This window comes from Eptatretus burgeri, chromosome 12 (assembly GCF_056783735.1).
Source record: "Eptatretus burgeri isolate ZD-2024b chromosome 12, Ebu_testis_v1, whole genome shotgun sequence".
In the NCBI taxonomy this organism is placed as follows: Eukaryota; Metazoa; Chordata; class Myxini; order Myxiniformes; family Myxinidae; genus Eptatretus; species Eptatretus burgeri.
This window is the reverse complement of record NC_140972.1, coordinates 39,025,298-39,038,636: the sequence shown is the minus strand read 5'-3', so window position 1 is coordinate 39,038,636 and position 13,339 is coordinate 39,025,298. Positions and strand designations below refer to the sequence as shown.

The 13,339-nt window shown below is 40.7% G+C and overlaps 1 protein-coding gene across 2 annotated transcripts in view; it reads left to right on the top strand.

Annotated features, from left to right (window-relative positions):
- The window catches only part of LOC147015455 (uncharacterized), a 96,220-nt gene that overhangs the window by 18,200 nt on the left and 64,681 nt on the right, over positions 1-13,339 (top strand). Inside the window, exons 3-5 of one of the 2 annotated variants that reach the window (XM_085850217.1) lie at positions 11,537-12,598; positions 12,781-12,897; positions 13,169-13,312. In XM_085850217.1, the coding sequence (XP_085706343.1) occupies positions 11,537-12,598; positions 12,781-12,897; positions 13,169-13,312 (1,323 nt within the window). The remainder of the gene's footprint in view (positions 1-11,536; positions 12,599-12,780; positions 12,898-13,168; positions 13,313-13,339) is intronic. The other variant, XM_085850218.1, reaches the window with a different exon arrangement.

The window sequence follows — 13,339 nt, the reverse complement described above, 5'->3', positions numbered from 1 at the left end:
AAATTTTAATTAAATCGGTGAAACACTGTTCCTCCAACTTAAAGTCCTGAAGATGGTCAGCACACACATTGATGCTTCACGTTGCATTCAAATAGCAGTGTGATTGTTTATTGATGGGTTGAGATTTGAACCCTAGCTTTACAGCTCAGCTCTATTTTTTTGTATACACTGTCGAGGCTCGTTTGAGAGCTAACACACAGAACATACAACAAGGGGAGCAGGAGACAAGAGGGGTGGGAGAGGGAAGGAAAAACAATGTGGAACAGAGAAATGAGGAGATCTGTGGAAGGGAGAGGGAGAGAGATGGGGCAGGGTACACAGGGTGAACAAGATGGACACTACAGGGACTTTAAGGAAGCAAAGCAGGGAATTTGAAGGGGGTGGGTGTGGGATGGATTAACGGGGGTAGAAAAGATCATGGTTTTGGATGGAGGAAGATAAGAGATGGTGATGAACGGTTGTTTTGAAGACCTGGAGGGAAGAATGGGATTGAAGAGAGTTTGGGAGTTTGTTCCAAATGTGTGGAAAAAGAGGAATGAAAGAGTGAAGGTGAGCAGTGATTCTTGGTTTTGGAAGTTTTACCAGAATGGTGTTTATACATACTTCCAGAAGTGGGTTTAAATTCATTATGGTGAGTATGCGTATTTCTAAGCTATCTTGCCAGCCTTGTGAGCACATTATGTCTGTTAAAAATATACTAATGTGCCAGATTTTTGTCAGGATTAGTTTCCAAAGTCTTAAATGTGAGATGCATTGTCCGCATATTGACCAATATTTTGTCTGTCGTGAAAAATTTAAAGGTCATTCAAGGTTTATATTCATTTCAAGAAAGGAAGTAATGACTGAGAAAAGCAAGTGAATAGTGGCAGATGGGACCAGTGCTATCGTCCCAATTCAAAAAGAATGCCATGGGCTATATGATGTCATTCCAAGTATGTCATCAGATCCTTATACATTTGGCATTGAACTAAGAATAGACAAGTCATAGGCCAGGATTACAACTTATACACTACCTTTGAGCTACTTTTTCAGTCCATGATACTTACGTTGGTCTGTAATCATACTAAAATACACAATTTGTTGTCTGTCGATCTGTCTGATTGCTTTTTTGACCGTAATACATTCAGTCATTATTTATCCAATCTCAACCAAACTTGACAGAATGACTAAGAGTCACATGATGGAGGTTGTAGAAATTTCATTTCCCCCCTCCCAAAAGGGGATGTTCTATCCTGGGTGCAATCCATGTTAAGTTGTATATCCATGTTATGATAGCTAATGGTGCCATTCTTCCAAGGCCACTTCTAACAACAAAAGTAACAACAACACGAATGATAATTTCATAAAATTAATGTTATTACAAAGCATTATTAATACTAATAATATCCCCCCTCCCCAAGGAGTTTTCCTCTTCGGACATGGCCACCTACCTTCTGTCCTTCTCTTATGGCCACCTACCCTCTGCTTAAAAGTCAGCAAATATCACTCCCATCCACAAGAAGGGTGCAAAAACAGACCTTACCAACTATAGGCCAGTGAGTTTGCTTGCAATTAAAAAAAAATGGAATCCATCATTGCTGCCATTGTTAAGGCTTTCCTGTTTTCAAACAACCTTACCTCTGAACATCAGTTTGGTTCCTGTCCTGATCACTCAACTCTGGACATGTTTCTGATCCTCTCTCAGCAATGGTTGGAGGCCTTAAGTCTTACAGATGTTAGGATCATCACCCTGGACACATCTAAGGCATTCGACACAGTTTGGTGTCGTGCTTTGCTAAGCCTAGTGTTGGCTTAGCAGTTAGGGTGGCATGCTTGCGACCCTCGGATCCTGAGTTTGAGCCCTGTCTGCTGCTGAATTAATACAAGGTGGGGTTGACTCAGCCTGTCACCCTTCTGAGGTTGGTGAAATGAGCACCAGTGGCATAGCTGTGTCCCTAACCAATGATGCAACCAGCAGCCAGAGGCTTTGTGGAAGTCCTCCTGTTTGAATCTCTGCACCCATTGTTCTCTCTTTTGCTCTGATGAACGATAAGGCCCAAAATGTCAATTTTACTATTGTTCAAGGTGGATCAACCACCATTTAAGGTAATTTTATATACTGTACAGTACAGTATTATCTTACTTCCTTTGCTGCCCACTCAGATTTCTATTTGTGTGCTGAAATTAGCGATAAATAAGCAATCTGAAATCAGAGGCATTTTTCAGAATATCTTATCAGGAACCAACACATCATTTTTACAACTGCCAGTGAGCCGTTGCAGTATTCATCATTGCAGATATTTTCAGACATTAGTGTGTTCACTGGTGCGGATGTAGAACCATGAATGGAACAACTGCCTCTTTCCATCACAACAATGGCATTGTTATTTTTGTTCTCCGCACCAACAAAGTCCCACACTCACCATTTCCACCAATAATTTTGAAATCTGACGGAATTAAAAATCACTTTTAAGTTTATTATTTTCTGTTTCATCAGCACTTAAAGAAACAGTACCTCTCTCCGTTGCCCTAAGAAGAGTCATTGTGGCTTTAAGCAGACATGCTAATCCATGTTGGAGATCCAGCAGTACCTGTCTGGAGGCAGGTTTCCAACCTCCAACCTCTGTCGTATTGAGGCACATATGAAAGTGTAGTGTATATATATATATATATATATATATATATATATATATATATATATATATATATATATATATATATATATATATATACATACATATATATATATATATATACATACATACATATACATACATTGAGATGCATATACATCAAAACAAAGCACTTGATAAATACCACTAATCTGAGAAAACGTTATGACGTGATACATTTTTATCACACTTGTGGAAACTCTTATCTATGTCTCAAGCCATTTCACCACGGATGTATCATTTCACATTATTTCCTGAAAGCAACTGATTCACTCAGTGGAATATAAAATGGTTTTACATCCCATTGTAAGTTAAAAACAACTATTTCCATGATGCATCTCTGTGCAAATGCTTGATACTCGAACAATATGCTGTGATTTCAACAAGCTTTATTGATGATACTGTAGTAACTGACCAATACTATGAAGAAGCACAACCTGTGACATTTAATGAGATACCTTTTAATACCCTTTATTATATCTTCAATTGATGCTTGTTGTTACTGCAGTTTTTATTGTTATTTTCACTGTTGTTTTCCCTGCAGTTTTCTTTGTCATTTTCTCTGTAGCTGTAGATAATGTACTTGTTACTATAGTTTTCACTGTACTTCAGCTGTCACTGTCCATCCTCTTCAACCTCTATGCAGAGGCATTTCTGAAAGGAACAATGGAAGATATTGATGTTGGGATAAAGGTTGGAGGTAAGCTGATGAAGTCGGTCAGGTTTACAATGAGGCCATGATAGCAAACAAATTTGAAGGATTGTCATGGCTGGTGGAGGCTCTTCTTAAAACATCTACAGAATATGGAATGAGAATCAATGTGAGGAAGGCCAAGATGATGAAAGATGCAGGTGTCAGCAATGATGCAGGTAAAAACTTGACGTTTAACATCAACGGACATAAACTGCAACAGGGTGGAGATTTTCAGGACCTGGGTAGCTTGGTGACTGGGGATTATAAATGTCATGAAGAGATTAGAAAGAAAATTGCCAAAGCTAAAAAAGATTTTAACAAAAGAAGGGAGTTTTGGAGAAAGAGATTCAACAAACAGCTGAAAAGTTCGTGAAATCCTTGATTAGGAGCGTGCTTCTACATTTGTATGCAGCACAAGTCTGCAGGGTAGCATCATTGGCTGAGGACACAGCTGTGCCACCCTGTGCTGATAAGGGCAGGAATTTGGAATTTGGCCATGGTACCGGTGATAGCTCGCCTACTCTTCATGAAGGACACCACGGGATCTTTAAAGTCCACCAAATAATGCTGGCAGATGGGATTCCCGTTTAGTGTCCACTGAGGAGCAGCACACACATTGATGAACCACTCTACCTGTGAAACACCAGGATGGCAGTTTATAGCTGGGTGGGAATTCAAACACAGGTTAGACAGCTAAGAGGCAAGTGTGTCCACCTGTAAGTCATCCTGTCAGTCCTAGGAGTGTGCTACGACATAGGTATGAAAAATGGACCTTGAGAATCAAAGGAAGACATCAAGAGACTGTAAGTTTTCAAAATGTGGGTATGGAAAAGTTGGTAAATGTGGGTGTGTGGTGAAGGATGGAAAAGTGTGTGTGGTGAAGGTTGTCAGTATGTGTGTGGTGAAGGATGGGAAAGTGTGTGTGTGGTGAAGGATGGAAAGGATTGGATCGTGGGTTGAGCAAAATGCAATGAAGAAGTTCTTGAGTTGATACAGGAAAGGAGGTGTTTGGTTGAGGCATTAGGAAGAATAAAGAAGACTGGCTTGGTCACATTTTGAAAAGGGAGAGATTGCTGAAACAGGTGATCAAAGCTGCGATGGAAGGAAAAACGCAGACAGAAAGAGAGAAAAACAAAGAAAGATGTTGCGTTATTACCTGCAAAATAAAGGATTTTTGAAGTACGTATATTGGTCAGTCGATTTTGTTACTCTTTCTGTCTGTCTGTTTGCTTGTCTGTTTGTTTGTCAATCGCCTACCGGTCACAATTTTAAACCGATCTTCACGAAATTTCACAACATGTTAGAGTTTGTCATAAGCAAGAAACCAAAAGGTCAACATAAGTCAAAGGTCTCCAAATTCGTCAAATTTCTAAAATCCTCAATTTTCATCCGATTGATTAGAAATTTGAAGAGGATCTATATTTCAGGTCAATTAATTCAACAACCAATTATATTTGAGGTCAACGTTAGCCAAAAGGTCAACATAGGCCAAAGGTCAACAACTTAGATGGGATTTCTAAAATCCTCAATTTTCATCCGATTGACTTGAAATTTAAAGAGAATTTATATTTCCGTTCACTGAATTCAACGAGCCAATTATTTTTGAGGTCAACATCGACCAAAAGGTCAACAACTAAGGAGGTACTTCTAAAATCCTCAATTTCCATCCCATTGACTTGAAATTTGAAGAGGATTTGCACATCAGGTTACTGAATCCAACCACCAATTATTTTTAGGTCAACGTTGGCCAAAAGGTCAACATAGGCCAAAGGCCAGCAACTTAGATGGGATTTCTAAAATCCTCAATTTTCATCTGATTGACTTGAAATTTAAAGAGGATTTATATTTCAGGTCACTGAATTCAACGAGCCAATTACTTTTGAGGTCAACATCGACTAAAAGGTCACCAACTAAGGAGTTATTTCTAAAATCCTCAATTTTCATCCCATTGACTTGAAATTTAAAAGAGGAGTTGCATCTTTGTTCATTGGATCATTTTTTTTTTAGATCAAATTTGAGTTATTATTTTTGATTATTATTTGAGGTCAGATTTCATTTATGGAATTTGCATGTATCGTGCTCTGCATCACATCTTTTTCTTGTTTGTGCATTGGATGAAAGATAAAGGTGGACAAGCCGGGAGGCAACGATGGTTCACGAGCAGTATTTGACGATGTACATCGTTTCAGAAGTCAAGGATGAAACAATGTGATAATTTTTGACCAAGTTATAAAAATGATCAACATGATGTGGTACGGGTGACGGGTTATTAGCTCCAAAATGTCAAAACCCCGATTTCGTTCAACAACTTTCAAAATTTGACCTTTGCATAACCTTCAAAGGTCACAAAACAATGTTGTGGACATTAAAATAAGGAAAGAGGATACGTGGTATAGCTTATTGGAGTTAGTTCGTCGAAGAAGGTCAAAAACCCGGTTCGATTCCCACAACTTGAAAATTTGACCTTTGTGAACTTTAAAGGTCAAAGGTCAAGGATGATGACCTTTGTGAGCTTTAAAGGTCAAAGGTCAAGGATGATGACCTTTGGTGCAAAACTTCCTCTAGAACATTCCAGGAACAATATAACGTCATATAGGCTATATGGCATTTCGCACTCCTCGGATTATCCATACTTTGATGAAATCAGCGTAAAAACAAACTTGAAGGGGGCGCCACGGGCAAGGTGTTCGAGATAGAGCAAAATGGTTTCAAGACTTTAGGTGGGGAATGACCTCAAGATTATGCCTAAAAATATTGTCAGCCTAGCTCTCAAAGTTTGGGCCGTCGTATGATTTTTATGTCAAGCTTCGCAATTTTCTAAGTTTTTGACCTTGTGACCTTGACCTTGGGACGAAAATGAAAAATCGGACAACGACAAGTTTTGGATAATTCATTTTGCTATTCAAATGCTGAAGAACCCATTCCATTCAGTCAATTCCCTAGGAGAAGATAGATTTTTAATCCGTCTACCCCCTAAAAATGGCTATTTTTGGGCCTGGCTCCGCCAACAATGGGCGTAGCACACCCTCATCCAGGAAAACACAACTAGACATTGATATCGAACACATAACCAAGTTTCATCAAGATCGGATCAAAGTCCTCGGAGTTATGCTCTGGACAGACAGACACTGACAGACACACAGACACTGACAGACACACAGACATAACGAATATAGTGATCACTCTGGCTGGCGCTCGTGAACCAAAAAACAAAAATTACAAGTGGGCTTGGCTCCGCCCACAATGGGCAATCTTTGCTGCTTCCCTACTATCTGTCACCACCCATTTCTTCAAAACCTATCTTCTCCCTCAAAATTGACCGAATCAAACTGAATTTTTATATGTTATACATATGGCCAATGCGCACAATTTATCGAGTGGGAATTACGATAAAAAAAATCGAGAAAAAAAAATGAAAAACAAAACAAAAATTACAAGTGGGCGTGGCTCCGCCCACAATGGGCGTGGGATGCCCATCGCCAGGTAGACAAAACTAGGCATTGATATCGACATCATATTCAAGTTTTATCCACATCAGATCACATCCCACGAAGTTGTGCTTTGGACAGACAGACAGACATACAAGTCAGTTGGCGGACATGGGTAGTCGACGACCCAATAGAACCTGACGTGATGGGCCCGTTCGATGGGGAATGACCTGAGGATTAAGCACAATAAAATTCATGATTCTAGCTTCAAGGGTTAATGCTGCAGATTGTTTTTTCGTTAAAATACCCCCACATTTAGAGGTTTTTCGGCCGTTGCTAGGCAACGGAGGGGTCCATAGCAACGGTTCTTTCTCACACATAACTAGGACATACCATGAACCTACCATACCAGTTTCATGTATATCTGACTCATAGTCTCTGAGATATAACGAACTTCGTTTTTTTTAATTGTTTTCGACCAGGGTTCATTCAAAGTCTATCTTCTCCGACAGTTTTCATAGGATCCGGCTGGAAATTTTTGACAATATGGCTGAATGTACTTCCCACAGTCGCTCGTGGCCCGATTTTTGATTTTGGAAAAAAATTAATTTTTGAGATTTTTCTTGAAAATTTCAAAGGTCCGTTGCTTGGCAACGGATGGGTCCATAGCAACGGTTCTCATTTGCACACAACGAGGTCATGGTACGAACCTACCAACCAAGTTTTATCGAAATCGCCATTGCAGTAACGGAGCACTGGACCGAACAGAGGGACAGACAGACAGACAGACAGACAGACAGACAGACAGACAGACAGACAGACAGACAGACAGACAGACAGACAGACAGACAGACAGACAAACAGACAAACATATCGACGGAAATACTGATAATAAGGGTAGAAAAAAAAATCTCAATTTTTTTTTTTTCGACGAGATCGACTACCCAACATACACACAGACACAACAAATATAGTGGTCACTCTGGCTGGCGCTCGTGAACCAATATAGGAAGTTAAAAATGAGATGTATTTGCAGACAAGGGTGGCATTTATGGAGCTTGAGACTCAAAAGTGGACATCAAGAGACTGGACCTGTCAAATGGCAGATCACTTCAGGAGGAGTCACTGTACTTATCACAGTAGAGTAGTTGTGTGCGATTGCAAATCCTTCATCCACACACTTTTATATCATGAGGACTTCACCCGACATAAATTATTGTTTTATAGTCATCGCAAAAAAGGGACACAGCATGAGATTTCCATAGTGCACTACCTCAAACTGCATTCAATACACCAAAGTTGGCAGACAGGACAAAGCATGTGATTATAAAGATTTATTTACTATTATTTCATATTATTTGGTTCTTGCCCCCAAGTCAAAGCTCAGAGCACCGTTCTGGCCAATAACTCATACACATTACGTTTTGTTGTACTAGGTCTGCAATTGTCTGTACGAGGAAATTCCCGCATCATTTTATACCCTGGACTAACAGATGAGGCCCTCAAAGCAATGTCTGTGTGTACAGCGAGCCCGTTAGTTATTACCCCCACTGATCCATGATGTGACGTATATTCAGGAAGTGCGTCAAAGGAATCTGGATCTTCCACACCTTGTGACTGCAAGGGAAGTGAATCCGAAATTGCCATGCTATTTATATGTTGATGAGTTGTGGGTTTGGTGATCTTAAGGTAGGTATTTATATTATTCACCTTCCATGCCTCACATTGCTTTTGATATGTACTGTATGACTACTTGTAACTGTAGGGCCTTGGCATTCCCCCAAGCCTCACTCAGGCCCACTTGGATGTTTCCCTCGAGTGACTCACCAGCCGTGTTTTGCCTTTGTTTCCTTCCACAAGATGCACTGCCGGCACAGTTCGCCCCCATGCCAACCAGTTCGTTGCTAATTTGGTTATTGTGACGAGGATGACACTGAAAAATTGAAGCTCTTTAAATGCAACAAACTATTTACCAAATGTAACAGAACACATGTACAGTTTCCTTGTTTCTGTTTCAGCCTTTACATTTAATGTTGTGATCTCCCTACCATGCTCAAGCAATTCGTTATCGCTACATTTGAATGAATAGATAATTATAAAACATTGAAGAGTAAACGGGTGTGATTTTATCTATATATAATGGAGCAAGGACAGCTGACATGATGTGACCCACAATTGTAATCTGAAATACTGATAACCTAAAGTACCCAGAGGACCCAAAAGATGCTCCCCCTCCCCCCCCCCCCGAGGACCCAAAAGACCCAATCGATCCTGAAGACCCAAGGACCCAAACGACCCTGAGAACTCAAACGACATTGAGGACCTAAACAACCCCGAGGACCCAAACGACCCCAAAGATCCAAATGGACCTTGAGGACCCAAACGACCCCGAGGACCCAAAAGACCCTGAAGACACAAAAGACCCAAAATACCCTAAATTTCCCAAAAGACCAAAAAGACCCCAAAGACCCTAAAGACCCAGAAGACTGAAAAGACCCTGAAGATTGAAAAGACCCTAAAGACCCTAATAACCCAAAAGACCGAAAAGACCCAAAACAGTCGATCGTTGTCTGTTGAGTCTGTCAAGCTACATTACAATTACCCACTGCAACTTAAAATGGATGCTGTATGTTGGTGTCATGTCGGCTTGCACTGCACCCACTGGTGGATTGGTTAAAACTTTGGCTATGTGAAACAATGTGGCGATGTAAAACAATAACCACATAACACGTCGTTTCTTTTCTCTTTGTTTAAGGTCAATGTGGCAGTAACTTGTCATTTTTCTTTTCACAATGTTGTTTAAAAAAAAAAAAAACAAGCATTGTGAAACTTTGAACCAGTGTTTTGTTCTTCTTGAAACTCTGAGAAAGCAGAAGACATAAATTGGAATTTTACTTCCTGGTACACTGGTATACTTTATCATACATTTTTACAAGTTTTCATTTTTACATTGTCTAAGGCTTGGTGGAGCATCTGAAACACAAATTTCGCACACACCTGCAGAAAAATACATTAAAGAGGATTATAAAGGGAATGGTGCTGGGCATTAATGAAGTGCATACAGAGATTCCCATTGTAGCAAGAGAAGTCAGTGTCAGTTGGATGAAGAGGTTGTTGTATGTATATATGTATGTATGTATGTATGTATGTATGTATGTATGGATGTATGATGGTTCAATTCTGGAGGATTGGAGGACAGAATGAATTGTGCCGATATGGAAGACGAAGGGTGATGTACATTATCTGGAGAGGGGCAGAGGCATTATACTCCTGTCATGTCATAAAGGTACTGGGAAGGATTGTTGATTGAAGGATCAGGAAGAGTGTGTAGATGGAGATCGGACAAGAGCAACAAGGGTTTAGAAATGGTAGGGGTACGATGGATGGGATGTTCATGCTGAGACAGCTGGTGGAGAAGAGGTTAGTGGTGCAAGGTGAAATGGCATTGGGATTTATGGGCCTGGAGAAGGCCTATGATACTGTCTCAAAGAGATGGTGATGGTGACACTGAAATGGAAGGGAGTGCCATAAATAGAAGTTCGGTTGGTGGAAGGGATGCACTGTATAAGGGAACGAAGGGAAGCATTTTGGTTGGTTGATGGGAAGATTGGTAAGAAGCTAGATTAAGTGGGCTGGTCACGTGGTGTGGATGGAAGAACAGAGAACAGCAAAGAGAGTGGATAAGTTGAGTGAGCAATGTAGGAGGAAAAGAGGTAGACTATGGTTGAGATGGGAAGATTGTCTGACAAGGGATATGGGGGTGATTAGAAAGTGGGAAGAGTTGCCTATAGACAGTGGGAAATGGAGGAGTATCGTGGTCAAGGCAGGGCAGAAGATTGGTACCACTGGTCCTCACCCATCTATAGGAAACAAGGAGAATAAAAAGATCCTATAAACGAAGAGAGTTAAGTGAGAAAGCAGAAAGCAACATTTATTATTATTATTATTATCATTATTATTATTGTCTTTGGAATAACTTGGTCAGGGTGGGGATTAAACTGCTAACTTTCCAGACTTAGAGGGGATGCTGTAAGAACATTTGGTGATGTCAAATTGTAGGAGGTATTAATAGTACTCCCTACTGCCATTTTTATTTATTCTTCTCATAAATTACGGATGGCAGGGCAGCAAAAAGAAACTTTTGTTGAAACTTTCTTGTGTCTCACCAGTTTAGTGCAATTTAAGTTACCATCAAATCCACCAGGTGGCAGGATATATGAAGGAGTTCAAAGGGCAGCTACAGGTGATGTTGCTACTAAGTAGAGAGCAGTAGTCTAATCCTTGCAGCATATATCCCATGCCATCAGGTCCTCAGAAGGTTGGGTTACATGAACGTCAATCCTCGAAAGGTTGGGTTCCGTGGAAAGCCGATAGTTTTGCGCCATCTGCTCCTGAACAAGTTGAGTTTCATGGACGTCATTACAAAGAACCTGATTTTAAAATTGCTGCATGTTATTAACCAAGTTGTTTGCTGTGATCCCAAAATTTATTTTGTCAAACTCTGGCAGAAAGGTGTTGAAAGAGATGGAGATTGAATTCAGAATACAATGAAGGAAAAATATATGGATGCATCACTTTGGACATACCTTATGACTTAATATATTTTTGTACATTCTTCACATGCTTGTTTTTAGTACAGTTTCGGTAATAATTCACTCTTTGTAACCATTTCAAAAGTAAAAAATAGAATCTTTGTTTTTCGAATATTCATCTTGTTTCTTTTTCCTTTTCTTCATGCTGCGCGACACGACTGCAAAATGCAGACTCTACCCTGCCAGACATCTACTCCAAGAACCATCGGCCGACAACGCTGCCAATCCAACCATTCATTCTGCACCACAACTTCAGCCGCTCTCGATCATCCTGTCCTGCGCAAGTGCCAAGGCAGTGTTTCCAGCAGTCCACAACTTTCGCCTCAAAGCTTCCAATCAGGCATGTGGATGGTCAGCCACTTGGGGAGAAAGTTGCCACTTTTGAACACTGTGAGAGAGTGCCTGTTAAAGAGAAGAATGAACATTCTTCGTCACCAGATGGTTTTCGGAGTATTGAAGAAAGTAGTAACAATTTGCAGCGCAGGCATGATAAGGAAGATGGCACATTATTAATAAGACATGCCCAAGGATGCAGTTGTGAAAAATGCAGTGGAGTTGGAGGGACCCCCTTCAATAGATTATCTCAGCAGCAGCATCAGCTTTGTTGGCCATCACCTCCGCAAGGGCTTCGACCATCACTTCTCGGCAGTCTGTCACCTGGAGAGTCATTCAGTTTAGTGTCTCCCCAGAAAACAAAGTGGCCTGAAAAACTCTTGCCTCCACCACACAGCTCATCGTACCTCCCAAAACACTGTGCATCTCCAGCAGGTGTCATTGAAGAAACAAAGGTTTTCAGCACCCTTTTGGAAACTTCAAGGCCTCCAACTAATAACCTCACTCAGCATGCTCTTTGCATCGATGGAGGCTCCTCTTCATTGGCATCAATTCACCAAGATGCATCAAAATGCAGTCGTCGTGAAGTAGAACCCCATTGTACAGATAAATGTATAGTCCAGCTTCATAGTCCAGCTGAACTGTTGGCAATTCCAGTTGGCAGCAGCTGGTCCTCACAGCCTTCCCAAGCAGCCCCTGAAGACCCATTGTGCCGTTGTACTACCACTAATCATTCAGATGTTCTTGTTCGGAATAGAGAAGAGTGCACAGCCTTCCTGAAGGAGTGCAGCTGTGGAACCGCGCAGCATACACCGCTTCGATGGTCGGAGAGGGGAGTGTTGTCAAAAAATTATAAAGCAACATCTGTGAGAAGTTACAGCTGCCAAGAGGCCGATCACGGTACCTTTTATCGATTATCTCTTTACATTACATTTATGTGGTACATGTTCAGTTTCAGAATTAGTGAGATTTATATAGTTGATCTTGTAAACTACTTTTTCCAAAGCTGTAAGACGACTCATGCATGTCCTCTTGCCCTCCCTTTGTGTTGACTCTTTGTTCTGACATGGATGGGTTCTTAGCTTCGTGGTCTGCAATGCGGCGTGCACGAATGGGGTTTGGATTTGGGTCAACACGTGGCCCAGATTCCCCACATCAAGGCAGACCGAGCAGACCTGCTTCACAGGCCCTCAGCGAGGGTATACTTGATATGGCTTCCTCGGTGCATGCTTTTAATGTTAACCAAAGCATCTGCAATTCAACGCTTGACGTTCATTTTTGAGTTGCCAGTACATTTTCATGCTTGACAAACTCACCTGCACCTTCATATTTTGATTACTTTTTTGTTTGTTATTCATTTGCCGAATAAGGAATGCACCATGAATGTTGTTGTAACTTCATCTTTCAGTCACAACTCCAACACAGAAATTAATAGGGTAATTTTTAAATTATTTGTTTTGTCTCTTACAGGCCTTTCCATACCGCAGCTGCACTCCTTTTTGAAAGATTTTAACCCTGAATATTTTTCTATAGTTGAAAAACCACCTGATGAGTTCTGCCTCTCACCAGAAGCTTCCACAATGTCTCTCTCCATGGATGTCTCTGAAAAGAGAGGTCAGTGTGTTTTTTATGCCATCAGTA